Genomic DNA, 20,710 nt, shown 5'->3' with positions numbered 1-20,710 from the left:
CTCTTGAGAATTGTGGTTGATGGATTAACAGGCTCAATAGGGGCCAGTTTAGCAGAAGGCACTGAGATACTTCAAGACTAGCTTAAAAAAAGAAAGGTGGCTTCCTTGGAAAGAACAAAAGATTTTCTGGGCTTTTGCTGGTGGTCTTACAGGTGAAAAAATAGCTGCCAGAATTGGTCTCTCTTCTGTTTATTAGATTAATTTATTTTTTTTTTTCCAGTTGAGCAAGAATGACAGTAGTGAAGTTTTGGTGCTGCTAAACAGCACAGAAGATGGACAGGAAAGAAGAGAATGTTTCTTGTGTGTGCACCTAGATGTTTGAAGCACTGACTCAGAGGCATGGACCACAGTTGAGAAACTTGCTACAGACCCCAGTCCATACAGGGCGCTTACGTTAACTCTATTTTGTGCCTTTGTTGTAGAGCAAATATTTGTTGAATACACTTCAAATCTAGTGGCTTTGGGAGCCCTATTTAAGATCATGACTTTTGTATTAGAAAGGTTTCAGTCGAAGCACTGTTCTCTTCCTCTTGACACAGGGCCTTGGACTCGATGATCTCTAGAGATCCTTTCCAACCCCTGCAATTCTGTGATCCTGTGACTGGAGAGGAGAGGCTTACACTGGATTGGAAGCATTCCATGGTGAATGTCATGAAGTAGTTTAAGACATTATCACCTCAGTGGATGAGAAATGTTTCAATCTTCCAGCTTCATTTCAGAGCTGGGCAAATATAAACAAATTTGTGTCACTTCATGTTGAAACAGACATGGAAGAGATTAGCCGCAGCATAGCAACGCCAACTAGTGAGTCTGCAACAGCATGCACTGTCCAAAGTCACCTTCAACTTACATACTTCCAAAAAACATGGTGTTGTCTTAATGGCTGGTTTTAGCAGAGGGTGAAGCTCGATGGTGGGTTTGTTCTCTCTCATGCTTTTGTTTGTTTTGTTCAAGTTCAGTTTTTTTCTCTAGAGAAGTTTCTTACTTCACATGAAAAATAACTTGAATGGAATGCATGTAGACAAGAACCCTGCAGGCAAAAATGCGTGTAGTCAGTTGCATCAACATCAGATAAAGGAGTAATCTTTCAATCTGGGGTTACTTATCAGAACAAGTTCCAAATCAGAAGCTTTTTTATCTGGCCAGTGAGGTGTAAGATTGCCTTATTTTACAGAACTAAGGATGTGTTTGGTTAAAGCCTCCAACATGTGGATTATCACTTTCACGTTTTGAGGACATCTCCATACTGTCTAGCAGAGAGAGATCATAGCATCTTTCTCCTGAGAGTATGGCTGTTTCTGTATCAGCTAATGGTGAGTATTAAGCAGCCTAATTCCACTTCTGGCTTTCGTAGGGTAGAAATGTCCCCATCTCCTTTAAAAAGAAGAAAGAAGCTGTTAGTTCTTGGATTATTTTCACTTTCTTGTCTACCATCCCGTAGGATTTACAAGGCTTTCTCCCCCCACCCCACTGTTTTTGATTCCCTTTCCAAGCGTAGCTTATTAATTGCATTTACTCTGCAATATAAAATCACTAGCATTACGGTGGGTAATTAGTAAGAACTTGTTGAATTGTGGACAAAGTATGTAGCTGCAAGAGATGAAGATGGATGATTGACAGTAATGCTCTTGACAATGACTTTCCAAATACTACAGATGTTTGCGTGATATTCTTTGAAAGTATCATCATAAATGATCCCAGCAGTCACTTGGAGGTGATTTTACCTTATTCTTTGTAGTGTAATCTGCTTCACAAAGCATTTCATCCCCAACCCTTCTCTTTCTCACACAAAGCTTAAGCTTTGCAGGTATTAGTCAAATTTTCACGGGTTTGTCTTGATATTGGTGGGCAGTAGGAGAAATTAACTTTTGATTAGTCTTGATAGCATCACAGGTCAGTTTCCCAGCTTTCTATTGTGGAGGGGGGGGATGTTGATCTGTTGTAACAGATTGTATTGCATTTCATGTATGCTGTGACATTTTTCTTAATAGCTAAAACGGAGTTTTTTTGAATAGCTGGAATTTCTCCCCTTTTCTCCTGTGCTGAATACTTAACTTGCAAAATAATCATTCTTCAGTGAAGGCTCTAATGTTGCACAGATGGTACCAAAGCACTTCCCTTTGATTTTTAATAAGGGACTAGTTTGTCAAAGAGATTTCTCAACTTCTGTTCTGAAACCCATAATAGAGAATAATTTGAAAGGCACACAATGTGCATCATTATAATCCTTTGATGCAGATTAATGATAGCTAAACTACATATTCTAATTGCTTCTTTTTTTTCCCCTGCTCTAGTCTGTTATTGCACTACAGCAAAACTTGGAACCGTGGCACTCCAGTTGTATCTACCATTATTTTTGTCTACTCTCAGTCCGTTTTTTAAACACTCAAGAAATTGAATTCTGTTAAATGTCAGCGTTAAGAAACTTGTGTTTATTATGTGCCAAGAGCCTAATTTAGAAAGCGTTCAGATAATCTTGTGTATGTTGATACAGTATTTAGTACATAAGCAACGGAGAGTAAATATATTACTTTTATTGTAGGCTCTTTCTAACACTGCTATTGTGGATAATCTTTACACTAATATAAATGTTTAAAATCTGGAATTAATAAGTCATGCTTCGCTGATTTACCTTGTCTCAATGAATCTTTTAAAAAAATAAAGCTTGCATGTATTAATAAACCAATTACATCTTAATCATACACAGTCATTTTTCCATTCCTGTTGAGATGAAGGCTCTGAGAATTAGCTTCCAACTTCAAGACAGGAAAGAATTTCTTTGGATTGATTTTTTTTTTTTTTTTTTTTCTATGAGCAGTTTTCTCTGAAGGTAGTTTGACTGAATGTACTTTGCTACCAGGTAATTCCCTCTTTATATAAATGAACATTTGAATAGTAAACTGCAACGACTTCCTTTCAGCTTCTAAGCACTGTCTTTTCTCTCTCTGTCCCAGCTCTGAGTCCATTAAAGGAAGAGATTTTCAGGGAGGATAGAAGTGCCATTTGTCCCTATTATTTATACTCCCTGCCTTGAGAACTTCAGAAACAGATGAGAGGGAAGCAGAACTTGAGAACAGCGTTTCTTAGCAGTTGCTGTGCAGAGCTGTTCAGGTAAAGCTGACGGTTGCTACGGAACATTCTGACAAATGGAGTTTGTGAAGAGTGGCCAAAGGGCACCTACCACCAGAGCCAAGTTGCAGGAGCTTCCCTGGGTTTGCATGGCTGGCCTCTGGGTGTGTGAAGGGAATTTTTCACAGTCTGCCTGGCATTTTGATCTCTTTCTGTGAAAGCCTCCTCTGTTCAAAAACATGCTCTTTGACATGTGAAGTAGTCAAAGTGAGGAAAAATAATCATAGGAAAGCATTTATTTAGTGTGTTTTCAGCAGGCGTTCACTAGCCTGACTACTGAGTCCCTGATGAGCAACCAGTAATGAACAGATTCGTTGAAAAACTCTTGTGGTGAATTTTTCACAAGCTCTCTTGCTGCCAGAAGTGGTATATGGAGAGCTTCCAGTGTAAATACTTAATTGTGTGACACTGCTTTAGATCCTGCTTCTGAAGGGCAGTGCCTTTGATTGCATTTGTCACTTGGGCTTTAAAGTCTTCCTGTGCTGTACACATCAAAAAGAATTCTGTCTGTCACAAAATTGTTGGACAAATTACTTTTGCAAGCTGATTTCATTCTTGCTCTTTACTTGGAGATGGCTGGTAGTTCTAGCAAGGCAAATATTTTAGAAGGGAATCTTGTTGTGTAAACAATGAAGGCAAGACAAATAGTAACTCTTACATTTTGCATCTGTTTTGCAATCAAGTTTTTTTTCTGAAGATGTTATTGTCAAAATGAAATTGGGTATTATGTTTTCCTGAAGGCTAGCTTGTTACGAGAATTGAGCCTCAAATTCAATCCTTTTATCCTGTTTGTACCAAGCCCAACCCTAACAGAGAACCAAATAGCTGCAGTTCTGTACTTGGTAATTATCTTGCTGGTATGGCGTAGCTTTTACTAAATAAGTAAATGATTGATTAGCTAGCCTCAAGCTGTATTCTTAAATACACTTTTGTCTGATGCCTTAGATCATCCAGCTAAATCTCCTCGTACCTAGGAGTCTCTTTTCATTTGAGGGGTAAGTAGGGTAGTTTAAATCAAAACTAAGGAAATGTTTAACCTTGAAACGCTCTTTTAAAAGAGACATGATATTTGATTGCTAACTGTACAGCTTTAAGTGAAATAATTATGAAGATATATTATTGTGTGTAAGGGATTGGGAATACTTCATATGGTAGCTGAGTTCATCTCAGTTTGTTGTAAAAAACCTGCTTGTGGTTATGTCCAAAGAAAAATAAGAGAAAGGATGGGTAAGACAAATTGTCCTTAGAAAGTTAACACACTAAAGGTAGTATGTTGTTGCATTCACTGTCTGTCTTTCACTTTCAATAACTAAGACTTTGTATAATTGGTTTTTCTTATGTAATTATTATTATTATTTTTTTTTTTTTGAAGAAAAACAGCACACTGATCTTGTTTAAGAAAAACAAAAGCATCCTATCTGCCTTTGTAGGCAAAATGAATATTGGTTCTGTGATCCCAATTGTTAACACATCAGTAGGACTGCTGTGAATGGCAATGTAGTTCTGGGAGCTTGGAGGTAATGGAGACAAGGAGATGTGCCCGTTGTTTCAGTGTCCTTAGTGTGCCACGTTTACTTCACAGGACTTACCTGAGGAACCTAAACCAAGTTAGATTTCCAGAGAGGAATCTGTGATCTGTTTGAGTCTCTTGGATTGAAAGAGTTGTTAAATTAAATTAATGTTTAACTTAGAGGTCACTTAATGCTCTTTATTTTTTTTTTTAAACCATTGAGGAGACTTTATAGCCCCTGTTCTCAGCTGTTGTTCCCTGTACAGGATATTCCTGTGTCATTTTGGTTATTGATTTGTATTTTGCTGCACAGTGTGAATTATAAAATTGCTCCATTGCACATTTTTGGAGATGTATTTGAGATGATCAAAGCATTCCTTGCAGTTATTTACTACCAAGGGTTAGAGGATCAGATAACAGGATACAATTACTTGTAGATTTTGTATGTCCCTCTGACTCATCTGCTGTATCTGTGGAATTAATCAACATTTGTCAGAAATATTTAACGTTCTTATAAGCATTTTATTTTTGATTGCTTGCAGTAACTCTTTGCATTTTTCCTCAGATAAACTGTAATATTGCTTCAGGAAATCGTTCTGTACTGGTGTCTGTGCACAGGCTACTTTGGTAGACCTGTTTCCAAGGAAAACTGTGAGAAATACTTTTTCTCCTTTATATAACCTGGTCAGAAATATTGTGTGTGCTGCTTTGTTAACCCAGGGAGTTAAGGAACTGTGTCAACCTGGGTGTTTGCTTGCCTAGCAAGGCAAATAGTTATGGTGCTCTTCTGAAGAGTACTCTCTGAATTATCTTTCTTCTTCCCTTTCTTACCTAGATTCAACAGAATCTACGTCTACACCAATGTGCTCGGACTTAAGAGAAAACAGTAAGAAGGGGCAAATAAAAATGTGGTTGAGCCCAAGAAGTAGGAAGATTCGATGTGTCGTGAACAAGAATCAGCCTAAGCCTAAGAGTAATGACCCTTGTCAAGACCCGGCTTCAGTTTATCATTTCTTTCCTTCCCCCGTTCACGAGAAGCCCTCCAAACCAACAAAAAAGCAAACCCAGAGGCAGAGTAAGAAGATGAAGAAGAAACGCCTAGCAGACGTGAACAAAGTGTGGGGTTTAGAGAAGCCTGAGCAAAAAGGAGGGGTTGAGGAGAAGACTTCCAAGGAAAAGTGTGTGACCATTTGCAGTGAGCCTCTAGTCCTGTGCGCTCCAGAAGCAGATAGCCCCAAAGAGACGCTCCAACAGGAATCTGTAAAGGAAGCTGACTCTACCAGAAACTTGGAAGAAGTGGAAGTATCTCCAGAGGTGAAATCCTCAAAGGAGGAAGATAATGATGAGGCTGTCTGTCCTGTACGAGTCAGCAAGGAAAAAAACTGTGCTGCAGAGAAATTGCCATCAATGGAAAGCGAAGCAATGCCTTTGAAACGTGTAAGGGAGCAATCAAAACTTCCAGATACTTCTCAGTCTAAAAGACGAAGAAGTGAGAGGAGCCTTAACAGGAATTCAGGCAGTCAGACTTCTTGCTCAGAGGACTTGTCTCAGGATTGCCTTATCCCCCAAGTGACCGAACCCAAGACACCTGTTCAGGTCTGTGGCAGTGTAATGAAGACGAGAAGCTCTGCAGCAAGAAGTGCTCCTTCACTTCCAGAATCTCCCTCCACTCCATCTGCTTTGAAGGCTTGTAATCAAGTAGGACTACCACAGAGTCCTTCTGTGTTCAAGTCCCCTGCTAGTAACACAATTGCCAGAAGAAATTACAAAGGGGAGACTTTGCTTCATATTGCTTCCATCAAGGTAGGACTGTCATCTTCTATTTTACCTTTAAATGGGTTTAAAAAGGCAATGTTGTATTTAAAATATCCTGAAAACCACTTCAGCACGTCCTGATTTCGCCGGCAGTGTTCATAATATGGTCTTCCTCCTCTGCGTTCAGTGAGTACTTGCCAACTTGTTTCTTTGACTTCATAAAGAAACAACTATTGGAGTTGTCAGAGATGCTTATTATTAAGAATCTTAGTGTATTTTACAGTGTCGCTCACACTTGTGGGTTCTGAGGAGTGATAACCATTCCAAAGTTTAGGCCTTGTCTGCTGGAGATTCTCTGACTTGCTGTAAGGAGTTGATTCAGGTTTTTCACATCTCATGGAGCGATCTTGATCAGTTTAACTTGACCTGGTAATTGCCAGGATGAGATCTTAATTTCTTGCATAAAGATGACTGCAATTTGAGTTAAGTATCTTGTAACCTTTAGGATCTCCATCTGATGCTGATCAAACACTGCACCCTGGGATGTGTGCTGAGCCCCCTCTGAGTGGTGCTGTCTTTACAGTGGAGGAGGGAGCATGAGGACAGAGTTGAGACGTTCTCAGGAGACTTTTACATACAATAATGCCTACCACTCATCTGACTGCTACTGTGCTACCAATTTCTTCTGTGCTAAAACTCCATGGCCTTTGCTCTTTGCAAAAGTTAGCCTTGTAGAAGCTACCTGCAGATGGGATAAGTTGAAAACTTGCAGTCAGACTCATCAAATGTGTTATAATAGCAGCTCCTCTCTGCGAGGGCATTACAAAGAGTTTATACCTTAGCAATTTAAATGTTCTTGGTGCTAAATCATAATGTAGAAATGCCGTGTTGTTAATCAGCTGCCTCTGCGGGTAGAATTGATTCAGCTGGAAGCACCCTGACATTTATACTGCACTTCTATTTGACAAGACAAGCTGTTCTTGATAAATAACTGTGTCCTCTTTCATAGGCATCCTAATAAGCCACTCCTGCTGCATGTGAGACCTCTTTAAGTGGAAGTGGCAGCTGAGCTAAGTTCATATCTCTTACCTGATGCCATTAATACTGAATTAGGAAAGAGAAAATGAGATGTTGTCCTCACAGGACTCAAGAGCTTTAAAGGATTGATCTTGTTTCTTCTCTTTGTAACTCCTCTTTATTAAAACACGTGGTTAAAAATTATCCTTCCATGATTTTCTGGGAATTTCTGAAGAACAGTATTGTGGCTCATTCTAAAAATTGATCTACCTTGATGAGTGTTGACACGGTTGTGGTTTCCATGCCTGATGCTTCTTTGGAACACAAGTACTTCATCCAAGAAAAGAGCATCAGTACGGTGTGTTGTGAGATTTGAGGTGAAAGCTGATATGCCAATAAGGTGGCTTTCCATTGCAGAGCATTTTGAAGATGAACAAAGAGAAGATATCTGATGCTACAGACACAAGAATAAATGTGTTGCAGCTGTCCAGAGTTGGTAGTATTGCTTGTCAGCACTGGTACAGCATTAGCTGAGAAAAAAGGAGTAGGGCTACTTTAGGGACACTCCAGCTGTAGCATAGGCAGTGCAGTAGTCAGGCACCTTAATGCCTTGTCAGTCCTGTATGTGAATCCATTTTGATTAATGTTTTAATAATCATTGAGCAGGGTGGGAAGCGACTTCCATTCTTTATTGGTTCTGCTGTGTGGAAAAAAAACAACAACCCAACCCTTTGATTCTGTCTGTATTGCAGTGGCTAGATAGGGCTTGGGGATGGTTCCAAAGTTGCCACACTGTTAAATATAGTTAAAATAAGGCAAGGAGAGTGGCCTTTTTGCTTGTGGTTTACTTTTTATCTATGTCCAGCTAGTTAACTCTGAAGAAACTGTTTAACTGTCTCTGAAACACAGCTCTTTATCTGTAGAGGGAGATGTGGATTATTTTTCATTTGGATTTGATTTCTTGAGGTCCCTTCCAACCCCTGTGATTCTCTGATTTGTGGCATTCTTTCTCTTTTTACATCACTACCATGGACGTGTTGGGGCGTTCATGAGAAGCTGCTGCATCACCTGGCAGCCAGTATTTGTCCATGGCAAAGTGGGTTAAGAACAAGTTGCTCAAGCCAGGGTGGTGTGGAGACTTAATCTTTCCAGTGAACCATTGGTGATGTGTTTTGCTGTCTCTGCAAAACAGTGAACAAGTAATTGTGATTCATTGCCATGAATCTGTTGGGAGCCTCCAGCCATTGCAAGAAAACATTGCGTTCAGGCATCAGTATAAGCTGTGTCATTCTAGCTTACTATTAGTAGGAACCTTGCTGTACTTTGTAACAAATGGCAGATGTGTTCTCAAATAAGTTGGTCTTGAAAATATTTGGTTGCATGCTGTATCTGTATTCCCACTGTGCTTCTAAAAAAAATCCCTGCCAGATCGTTGGTTTCTGGAAGCATTTTTCTTCCAGTGTTGTGTTACAGGTGAATATTTCCTCATGTTTCTGCAGCTTGCAATGTTTTTCCATGTGTGTAATGAGAAAGTCTTGGAGCTGCCACCCTCTCCCGAGTGAAACAAAGTCTAGTTTTCTGGGATTTCATTAATTATAAAAAATATCTGTTATTTTCATTATCTGTTAGGGTTTAATACTCTGGATGTAATGAAAGCTAATTGACTTCCAGTTTTTTCTTATTTAAAATAGATAATTAACAACATTACGAGGCATTAAAATTAAGTGTATTGTTCTGTTTTGAATGATTCTGAGGGGTTGTTCCCTTTTAGTACTTCTACTCTGGTGATAAACTGAGTGTAATCAGAATGGCTCTCGAGAAAGATTCTAGAATGGATGAACTTAATGCTGAGTTGCAGTGATAAATGAAAATAAATGCAGCTCTTCCCTCAGCAGACGGCACTCGTGTTTATCTTCCTCCATAGTCATTAAAGCTAAAACTTCCACTTAGTCAAGACACAGAACATGCCCTTCTGCACTCCAGATACTCTGACCTGGTGGGAAATTGCCCCTTCAACAGCCCATTTGAATAATCATAGAATCACCAAGGTTGGAAAAGACCTAAAAGATCACCCAGTCCAACCGTTCACCTATTCCCAATAGCTCCCACTAAACCATGTCCCTCAACACAACATCCAGCCTCTCCTTGAGCACCCCCAGGCTCGGTGACTCCACCACCTCCCTGGGCATCCATTCCAGTGCCTGACCACCCTTTCTGAAAAGTAATACTTCCTCATGTCCAGCCTGAATCTCCCCTGCCGTAGCTTGAAACCATTCCCCCTGGTCCTATCACTAATGACACGAGAGAAGAGGCCGACCCCCAGCTCACCACAACCTCCCTTCAGGAAGTTATAGAGAGCAATGAGGTCTCCCCTGAGCCTCCTCTTCTCCAGGCTGAACATTCCCAGCTCCTTCAGCCTCTCCTCATATGGCCTGTGTTCCAGACCCCTCACCAGCTTTGTTGCCCTCCTTTGAACACGTTCCAGGGCCTCAATATCTTTCTTGCAGTGAGGGGCCCAAAACTGGACACAGTACTCGAGGTGCGGCCTCACCAGTGCTGAATATAGGGGAACAATCACCTCTCTGCTCCTGCTTGCAATGCTGTTTCTGATGCAAGCCAGGATGCCATTGGCCTTCTTGGCCACCTGGGCACACTGTCGGCTCCTGTTCAGCCGAGCATCAATCAATACCCCCAGGTCCATTTCCTCTACGCAGTCCTCCAGCCACACCGCCCCAAGCCTGCAGCGTCGCCTGGGGTTGTTGTAGCCCAAGTGCAGCACCCGGCATTTGGCCTTGTTGAACTTGCTGAATAATGAGTTATTCACAGTACAAACTCTCTTACTTAGGTGATGCTCAAAAATGTGACTCAGTACTACTTAGATTTCAGATGCTGTACTAACAAGCTAGTGTGGAAAGAGGAGGATTTCATGAAAGCTTTACCCACGGTTAGCCCACTGAGTTGCACTCTCCACATTCATTATGCTTAGCACTGCGATACTGCTAGGTAATTCTGTGAGTGTTCCTTTTTACTGCTTCGTTACCACTTGCGTAGTGATGACCTGAAAGAAGGAAAGAAAGTTTTTGTGAGCATCAGATGACCAAGCTCTAGAGCGTTTGGATCATTTTTAGGTAGATATCTGACCTTGCCTGTTGTGGAATTCCTTCCTTTTGATACCAATGGATCTAACTCATGATTAAATGTTGGGCCATGTTGGGCCACGTGTGCACATGTGAGGCAATGCATCCCTTGCTGCTGTTCCTCTTTAGCCTTTTGGCAGTGAACAAACAGCATCCTTTGCTCCAGCTGCTTCGCAGTGAGTCAGTGCATCCCTTGGTCTGGGGTCTTGGCCAGGCCCGATTCTGTGCAGCAAGTGACTGAGTATAACATACATTTTATTGGAGAAAGGAGATCTGTTAGAAAGTGACAGGATGATTCAGGTGCAGGCTTGGCACCTCAGTCTGCTTTAAAACTATTTTTGAGAGTGGGCTTCTAGGATTCTGTAATACTCAAGGACATATAATGCTAACAAAATAAAGCGTCTTTATTGCGAGTTGACACAAATGAACACCAGAAAAGCAAGTATGTACTTACAGTTAATTAGCCATGTACACACTTAGCTGTATGATTTGAAAGTGTTGCTGGTACAGTACTCACCAAGCTGCTGTTAGGAATGGGGATGATCAACCCTGGCAAAATTTTGCTTCAAACCTGATCTGTTTCATGGAGTCTGATGTCAACCAGGTATCCTCAGGTGTTCTGGAGTTCTCATGCAGAGAAGTTTATGCAGTGGAAGCTCTGAGCTTGGGCAGGCAGTGAGTTACTTCATCCTTACAGAGTTAGGAGATGTAGGACACCAGCACACAGAGCAGCCAGGAGCTGCTGCTGACTTCTGTTCCTCTACCTAGAACAGCCAATTGAAGTTGCTGGTTTGTATTTTCTTAGACCAGTTCTTGCTTTCTGAGACTGAATTTTGCTTTTCACAGAAGTACTTCTGTTTTTCTGGGTGATGATTGCAGTTTCCTTGTGCTTATCAAGGATATTTCAAGATATTTCAAGTTCTTATGTACCCAGCTGCTTGTGTAGGATCCACTCTGTATTTCCCAAGTATATCTGAGGTTCCCAGACCTGCAGCATTTTCTATTGTGAATGTTTCAGCAGGCATCTTCCTCTTGGTATTTTCCCCATCATAACCAGGTTGCCTTTATGGTTGCTGCCATCATGGTTTGAGAAGTAATTCAGAGAAAATGGAGGTGAGAAACTTGCTGTTTATTGGAAACAGTTGAATGGAGCATTCATAATCACTAATTACATAAAGATGCTGTAATTCATTTTTGGTCCTCTTTAACCCTTTTTTGTGAGCTGTAGTTTTCCTTCATGCTGTGCCATATCTTAACAAGCAAATGTGTGGGTTTGAAAGGGTTTTTTGTTCATTTGTTTGACCCACAGGTTGAAATCTCTTGAGCGAGCAAAGGGAGAAGTGTTTGGTTGATGTTGTACAGGTTTTTAACCCTAACTCTGAGTTTCGTTTTTAAACAGGTAGAAATTTTACATTAACTTAATAATTTAAAGGTGACTTCCAGTGGAAAATGTATGGTTAATGGAAGCAGTGAATGAGAAAATGTCAAAAATGTGCCTAAAGGGACACTTGCAATTGTTGTTAACCATCTGTTCTTGTTAGCATCGTGACACGTAACTGATGTTAGGACTTGAAAGGGGTAGGGAAGAACCCAAAATGTTGTCCCAGCCAAGTGGATTTGGCTTCCTGGGTTTATGCCATCAGTTTCTGCAGGAGCTAACTGCTCACTGGGAGGGACTGCTGTCAAAGCTGTGTAAATACCCTTCTCTCTGTAAGCTGATGCAGCACTATCTTCTGGACCTGCCAACAGATGGCCCCAATGCCTTTCCTGCTTCTGTGGCTTTTCTGGGCTCCCTTAAGCAGAGGAAGAGCAAACCCAATCCGTTCTGTTGTTGTCACTGTACATAAGGTTGGTTATGAGCTTCTAATGTCCTTTGCTTTACTTCTTCCAAACAGATGATGTTACGCTTTGCAATAATTTCTGACTCTTTAGAGGCTGGTTGTAATCTGTCATTGATAATGAGATGTACAGAATCAACATTTCCCTGTGCTTTTTAATGTTAGTGCTTTTCTACCTGATGTTTGTCCTGTTTGCTTCTGAACAAGCAGCATCTCCAGTTGTTTCCACTTTGGCTGCAGACTGAACACAAGCTGTTGGGTCCCACTGGGGTAGCTCTGACTGCTGGGGACTGGTGATTTTCTTGCTAGGGACAAGCAAATTCAGGGGACCAAATGTACATCATCTATTTGAATATTAGTCAAAGCATAATTCATGGAATTGTAGGGGTTGCAAAGGACATGTGGGCATCAAGTCCAACCCTCTGCTAAAGCAAGTTCCCTTCGGTAGACTTCACGAAGCATGTTTGAATGGGTGATCTCAAAGCAATAGCTGGTAAAACTGTGGACTCCTGCTTTCTTGTGGAGAAAAGGAAGATGGTATACTGATTTTTTTTTAATTTTTTTTATTTTTTTTCGTGACTGGGCTTTGCCCTTACCAGATGCTCTGGAAAATTCTAAATAGAAAGGGTAAGCACTAACTTATGAGTACCTATCAGCTTTGAGCGCCTGTTACCTGCTGACTTTGTATGACCCTCTGGTGCCAGTAACCCTCCTTGCTGGAGGGGCTTTAGGGTGTTTGCTAAGAATCTGCTTCTTGAAATTCCTGTTTCCCAAGAGGACGTTCAATCAAATTGCTTCTTGGGGGTACGTCATCACAGAATGCCTTGGTTTGGAAGAGACCTCAACGATCATCTGTTCTGACCTCAAAAAGGCATGCGCTCCTATCATGTGACGTAGCCAGAAATGAAGTAGTCAATTCAATGCTACGTTTCTTCCAATTTTGAGGCTACAAACAAAAGTTCCTTAGCATATCTCTTGCAATCCTGATTGACAGCACGTCTGCAGTCTCTGCACAGCACAGCTGACACGACAGCTTCCCACCCCTCTGTCAATCTCATTGCAAGGTGCCATTACAGGGAGTGGGTTCCATTTACAGCTGGGGGGGATATCATAATACTTCTGTCAACTGCAAAACGCTGCTCTTCCCATTTTTCATTCTGGTCTGTTTATTCTGTGGATGTTGTTCTGTTGTCCACGCCAGCTACGCTTCCTTTGGTAAAGCTATAGCAATGCTTTACCAATCAACATTAATGTTACTGTTCTGAACAGCTACAGCACTCTGATGCCCACACAAATTATTAGCTATGCTTACTGCTCTAGAGGGGAGTACTGTGGAAATGTCAAACCTTTGCTGTACGTGTTTGCAAACTTAACTTTAAATGATAAGCTCAGATCTTGCTTATTATAGATAATTGTATCTTCTCTCTGTAGACAAAGATCTGATGCTGATCTCACCATCTTAGCTGTTTCTGAATAACTGTTGACATTTGATGCGTGTCTGTTACCTTGCAACCGTAAAGTATTCTAACAGCAGCATATTCTTAAATTGCTTTGAAATGTGATGTTTTACTAGGACATCTAGGTTGGGAATGTAATGGATGAAACTTCCCTGCCATCTAATTTGCCTGGCTGCTGTAGAGCCAGTGATTCTCAGCGCTTTTTTTGTGAGTGTCTCTTGCTGGATTTATTTGTGCTGAGCAGAACCTGACGTCTTCATCTTTTCTCTAACTAGAGAGTGAAGATTAAAGCAGTTGTTTTTCAGCAGTGCTCCCTACTAACAAAAACAAATGGGATTAAGTTTATTTCTGTTGTACTTAAGACTTAATATTCTCTCACATTTGCCTAAGTTGGGCTGTGGAATAACAGTTCCTTGATGCTTTGTGAGGTACAGAACTTTGCGTTTCATGGAATAAATTTTTTTCCCCGTGGCTCATGATATTTATACATTGCAAGTTTGGTTAAGGACAAGGGCAGGATACCAGTTTACATGTTAGTGCTTCAGTACCTTGCTCTAGGGCAGGTGTTATTGTCTTGAAATGCCTTCACCAACTGTGCCCGGTAGCTTCTTTTGCCATATTTTGATGGAGACAAAGTACAGGCTGAGCAGAAATCAGTTTCCCTTTTATTCAGGTTTTACTATAGGCAAGGAAATGAAAATAGCATGTTTTCCAAAAAGCAATTGAAAACTATTGTGTTAGAATAAGTGTCAGAGTTTCAGTCAGATTCAATGTAAGCAGTAATTTCAGTGTTAAATAGAAATCTTTTCCTTTTGACTTGTGGGGGGAAAACAATCTACAGGAGCTTGTTTGCCTTATTAGTCTGTTTTACCTGCACATGTTTCTAGCCAATCCTTTATGAATCAAAGAAAAGGAAAAAAAAAAGAGGAGAAAAGAAATAACTTCTGAATAAGCATTCCTTGTCCTTGCAGTTAATTCCAGTGTACCAGGTCAAACTTTGTATTTCAGGATTCTGCGTTAAGACAGTTATATTTTTACATTAAAATCAGGTGCATATGTATGGGAAAAATGTTCAGCTCCTTCTAACTGAACACTGATAAAATGTTGTCTCCAAACCAGGTAAGTTTCTGTTATCCTAGCAGTTTCCAAATGGAAGACTGATTTAATGTCATTGCAGGTAGACTTATAACATTGCATCTCTTAAACTTGTTGTCTTTGTGTGTCTTTATTACTCTGTAATGATAGTTATTTCTTACCTACGTAGGGTGACTTAGCAGCTGTTGAAGAGCTGCTGAAAAATGGGGCAGATCCCAATGTTAAGGACAATGCTGGCTGGACACCACTGGTGAGTTGTAGACTTCTTGCCTTTTGTCTTTCTATCAGATTTCATTTCATCCCTCCTTTTCTCATACTTTGGTTCCCTTTATACACACTTAGGTGACAAAGAATTGTTCAGGATAGAAAATGGTGGCAGTGTAAGAGAATTTATTACCAACAGCTGCAGCCAAATCCAACTTTCCTCTGCTGGGTTGGAATTTGCAACTGAGATGTCTGATATCCTGCAAATGCAGAAAATGTGACTATGATACCTAGAAAGTGATCGGTTGCAGACATCTGTCTTTCATGAGTGCTTAATGTCCTTGATGGTTTTCTTAACGTTTTTGGAAGTAGATGGAGTGGTTGAATGAAAAAATATCGCACTCTTGAAGAACAGAGAATAAATAGGAGGCTTTTTTCAGCAACTTCTTTCTCTCCTAAACAGTACTCTTGACTGAGCCTGTAATCTGTGAGGCTTTGTTCTTTGTGGTCTAATTTGAACACAGTCGGCCTTTGTTCGCCTCCTCTCTGTGCTTGTTATTAGTGCCAGGTTCCAAGGTTAGTTCATGTTGGGAATGTAATGCAGTATCCTTGCATCATCTTCCCTGATTATCTTCTAAGAGGGTTTGAAAATGAACACGGTAACTGGTATGACAGAGGTCCTTCCTCTGAGCTCTGTTTCACTTGGGTTTTCTCTTTCCTGCTTGTGGACTCTCCACGCTAGCACGAGGCATGTAACCACGGGCACCAAGAGGTGGTGGAGCTGTTGCTACAACACAAAGCACTGGTGAATTCTACGGGCTATCAGAACGATTCGCCCCTTCACGACGCTGCCAAGAATGGGCACGTGAGCATTGTTGAGCTGCTGCTTCTGCACGGTGCCTCCCGTGATGCAGTGTGAGTAGAAGTAATGCTGTTTAAGCTGTAGCACCAGCTACAGTATCCAGGATGTATGATAAGTAAATATGAAGCAAAGCTAGTTAATTAAATACCGCTATTTGTAGCGGTAGTGGAGATGTTGAGCACAACACAGCATACAATGTTTATATCCACCCCTTTTCAAGGTGTTTTGTTTCTATTTCACTTTGTCCAGGAAGTGTCTGGGGACTGTCCTAGGGGAGCAACAAAATACGCTTGTCCCATTTTACCACTCTTCTGTTGGTGTTTTGTTATAGCTCAGTGAGATATGGAATGCTGAACTAGATGAGCTTTGAACTGCTACATCTGTTTTTTTCACTTTCCCTTCTCTCCTCACCAGCAGAAGGTGTTTCAATCCAAACTGCAGACTGTTAGTATACCAGCTGTTAAATGTGGTTGTAGGTGCTTTAGCATTGCTGTTGTGCCAGGAGCACCCAACACATGTCAATAGAGGGGTGTGTGGGTGTGTGTGTGTGGGTGTGTGTGTGTGTAACAAGACAGGTGAAGCCTTGTGTGCCATAAGTTTCCTTGTTAGGAGCATAACAAAACATAAGCAAATTCAATTTAATCACTTCAGCTCACAGCATTCACTCTTGAAGATCGCAGAATTGAGGTATTCTCAAGAAAAGCATGGGCTTTTCAAAACCAGTCATAGTCTTGAAAACACTGGAGTTGGAGAAGGCGGGGAGAGAAGCACACCAAATAGAGCACCCTAACTGTGAGAAAGGATCGATTGTTCATCTTCATTTGGTTCTTGAACAACAAAGACCCACGCGTTACACCGTAAGCTGACAACTTCAGAAACTAATTTTCAAACCACTCATGTATTGCTCTCTGGTTGTGTGACACTTACCACTTGTCTGTCTGGTATCTGAAAGTGTAGCACAGGCAACAGCTTTGATGCAAGTTTTCAACAGGACTCGAGTGCTGCAGGGTTTGCACTGCAGAGACTCCAAATGCCAGCATTGGGACTTTTCAGGTCTCTTATTAGCCTTAATCTCTGCTGCGTGGGCTTAGACAAACTGAGACAAAGCTGAACTTATTTCAGCTCATTCTGTGTGAGCAAACATGACCTTCTGTTGAAACAGGAGCTTTTTAATCAGGGAAAGAAAGATTTGAATAAATCTGAAACTCGGCCGTAGTTGTCACTGAATATGGGTAAGATTCAGCTGTGTATGAAGGCACTGGGATGCAGGTTAGGTCACAACTCTGCAACCAACTACTTCTAGCAGTATTAAAAATAGCTTCTTACTTCTGAATACACAGTGTTCTTGCCTTAGCCTCCAGTGTGCTCAAAGTATCCATGTGCTGTTTATAAATATGGAAGAATACACTTCTTAAATCTTTTGGGGAACAAGCATAGCCTTTCTTGATCTCTTTTGTTGCTTTGGCAAAAAAGCAGCCCTGCCTGCCCCCTGCCCTGGATAAAGTGAGGCTTCCAAATCTTCTGTATGTTCTCTATCCCTGTCTGAAGTGTTACTGCATATATTCCTATCACAGCGATGAGAGGAAGATGTTTTTTTCCATTTTACAGAGAACGTTGGAGACATAAAAAGAAGGGATCTACAAGTGAGGTGTTTAGACTTGAATAGTAAGACTTTACTGACCTCTTCCAAACACTGCCAAGAAACAGTATAAACAACAACAACGTATGTGAGACTTCTGAGAATGTCTTATGCTTCCTTCCCTTTTCTACTGAGCCTTGCTGGTTTTAAAAACAAATTGCTACATTCTTTCCCTGGACCACATCTGTCCAAATCTTACAGGGTCGATTTTTACCTGTGCTTCTGGTGCTAATTAAACAGTAGTTGGATTTGTCTAGATAAGTGGATTTGAAACCTTTTTGATATAAAAAGTTTAATTTTTTTTTTCTAGAGGATGCAGGAACCCTTATAATAAAGTCAAGACCCTGGCAAGAAGCATGCTTTTCTTCAGAGTTTTTTCATATATCCAGGAGCAGCACTTTTGAAAACAGGAGGCAAGAGCAGGGTGATCACCTCCGATAGTGCACTTATCGTTGTCTATTTGGTATGATTAGTTATAATTGGCCTCATTGTTCTTAATACAGGATATGCTTACCTCCACGTTAGGACTAGCATTGTTAGTGCAGAAATTGAGCAGTAATGAGCAGAACTGAAGGGTGTACTTGTGGAGTGCCTTAAATTTAAAGGTAAGCAGTGTGTAAGCTAGAACTATAACAAATTTTGCTAAGCTACTGTCTTTGCATTGATTCTTTATGTGCAATTCATTTTGGTCATTGCATGGGCTCTTCAAGTACTCAGTGAACTTTGAGGCTGGGTGAAGGCCCTCTTTATCCTCGCAGTGATTCTTCTGCCTCATGGAGTGGAGGAACTTTTAAATAGTTCACTGTGGTTACTCAAAGACTTTTCCTTTAGCTAACCTCAGTGAATCGTGAACATGAAACGTGTATTCAAACGTTACTTGAGATATGCAGCATGAAAATCCCCAGAAGTGACTGATGTGGCTGTTCTGACCATAGATATAACTTGATTATGTCTTAATATCCCTTGTGTGCTGGAGAGTTAATTTATTGGAATTAAAGCAGATATTACATTGAAGAGCCTGCTTAGAGCAGTAGTTTTGAATTTCAGTGTGAATCTTGGTTGCACAAGGCAAAATAATTCTTTTTAAAGAAATGAAGCATTTTAACTGAAGACCTCAAGACAGTTAAGATCTCCTTGGCTGTAAAGGATTATAAGATATATCTGGGAACAAATACAGCCACTTCCCAAGGGACTCAAGGCGTGAGGAAGTAACGAGGTATGATATAAAGCAGCTGCATATCTTCTGGACAAAGAGAATACAGGTGAGAACTACAACCCGTCTTTCCAGATTGCAGTTCTAGGATTTCAGTCTTCTTCAGAAACAGATTTCCAAAAGAATTCTAAGATTTAGTAGTAGTGGCAATTCTTTTACCATTTGAAATTTCCACTGACTGGGAAAGACACGAAGTGCAAATGGAGAATATTATATGCACCACTGGATCTACTGACTGTCCCACTGGTCTAGTTAATTTTTTAAACTTAATCTCCTACACATAGCTCCTTTTTTTTTTTTTTTTTTTTTTTTTTTTAGCTTTTTTTCCACATGCTCATTCTTGAATTCTGCCTCTTTCCTTGCTTCACAGCAAGCCAAGTGATTTGAGAAATTAGTTCTGCGCATTTGCAATTTCACAGTACTTTCTAAATGCTTTCACTCAAGTGGGCTATCTTGCCACTTCTTCATGCCCAATAAGTTTAGCATTAGTAAAAATTGTTGTTGCCCTGTTATTTTTTTTTCTTTTAGGTGTTAGCAGTCTGAGTAGTTGAGTCTGATTCCAAACAAACCTGGGGGAATGTTTAGGGATTGGCTGTTGTCCCCAGTTATGAATGGCATAGAGGTAAATGTGACTCTGGGGCTTCTGAGGAACTGGCATGGCTATGTCCCTCTTATCTGTTCTCCCCTGATTGCTTGTTTCTTGAAAGTTCCCTGAAACACGTAGGAGGTAGCTGTTAAATTTGCTTTCTGCCACAGCTATTAGTCTCTTTGTAGCTAAGGCTTTGTAGGTAAGAATTCAGCGATGTTCCACCGTAAACCGAATCCCAGTTTCAAAGCTGTTCATAAGAAGCTCTTTGATCGCTCGGTCCTTCACATATCACCTGTCGTCTCATGTAAAGCCATACTCAGAAGATTATATTGAGTTGCTCTTCATTGGGCTCATCTTTGTTCTCAGCACAGAAATCCTGCTCTTTGATTGGAATTTGCTGGAGCCCTAAGAGCCCTCCACTGAATATTCCTTGATGACTGACTAATAGGAGAGTGTTTGCATCAAAGGATACATCTGACTCTTGAATGTTTAAATCAACTTGCAAGAAGCCATCTTACACTCTAGTAGAAAGAAGTGTGCCTTAGAGACCTTGTATTCTGGCTGAAGCATCAGAGGCACTTACTACCGTCTGATGGTAACACTTCTGTCTGTCTTCCTTCTGAAGGTGGAACTTGTCAGCTCGGCCCCATGTGGGCCCATATTCAGCAAACACTAACCTATATGTTACTGGTATTCCTCAAAATGCTGTGTTTGTGTTCCTGTTGCAGCCCTAGTGTGAATGACACTCAATTTCATTTCACAGTGTGGATCAAAAGTTTAAATCCTCAACAGCATGGAGGGCTTCTCTTGTTCTTCAGCTTGGCTGCAGACAGATTTGAGCATATTTGTTTTTGCCAGTCCTGCTTGGAGGTCTAGAAACAGTGTATATTCCTAACATATTAGGAATAGTACCTTTAAATAACTACACCAAGAATGGTACCAGCTGAGCAGAGACTTAGTCTCTTTCTGGTTATGACTACTTCCAGGTGCCTAAGTAAAATGAAGAAATCTGTTTTTTATCCTTATTCTTAGACAAGGAAGTCAAAGAAATACCATACCCAATGTCTGTTTTACAGAGATAATTCCTTCCTTTTTTTTTTTTTTTTTTTGTAAAAGAACTACTCTCACATCTCAGTTTTCCTCCCTTTCCCTTCTGATCAATAAACTGCTTTCATGCAGATATTCAAAACACTTAAACCCATCTCTTGGGCTGCTGTGCATTTTTTTTCCCAGCTCTGATTTCTCAAGCTCATCACTGTTCACTT

The 20,710-nt window shown here is 40.7% G+C and overlaps 1 protein-coding gene across 2 annotated transcripts in view; it reads left to right on the top strand.

The window, feature by feature from the left end:
- Nucleotides 1-20,710, top strand: part of BARD1 (BRCA1 associated RING domain 1) — a 43,660-nt gene that overhangs the window by 6,260 nt on the left and 16,690 nt on the right. Inside the window, exons 1-4 of one of the 2 annotated variants that reach the window (XM_042874728.1) lie at nucleotides 3,060-3,111; nucleotides 5,475-6,442; nucleotides 15,108-15,188; nucleotides 15,885-16,057. In XM_042874728.1, coding sequence (XP_042730662.1) covers nucleotides 5,501-6,442; nucleotides 15,108-15,188; nucleotides 15,885-16,057 — 1,196 coding nt within the window. In that variant the 5' untranslated portion in view covers nucleotides 3,060-3,111; nucleotides 5,475-5,500. Of the gene's footprint in view, nucleotides 1-3,059; nucleotides 3,112-5,474; nucleotides 6,443-15,107; nucleotides 15,189-15,884; nucleotides 16,058-20,710 lie in introns of those variants that run through there. The other variant, XM_042874727.1, reaches the window with a different exon arrangement.

The sequence above is a fragment of the Lagopus leucura genome, unplaced genomic scaffold (genome assembly GCF_019238085.1).
Source record: "Lagopus leucura isolate 7727_CA_CO unplaced genomic scaffold, USGS_WTPT01 Super-Scaffold_100012, whole genome shotgun sequence".
NCBI lineage: Eukaryota > Metazoa > Chordata > Aves > Galliformes > Phasianidae > Lagopus > Lagopus leucura.
The sequence above is the reverse complement of the archived record's forward strand: the minus strand, read 5'-3'. Positions and strand labels throughout refer to the sequence as shown.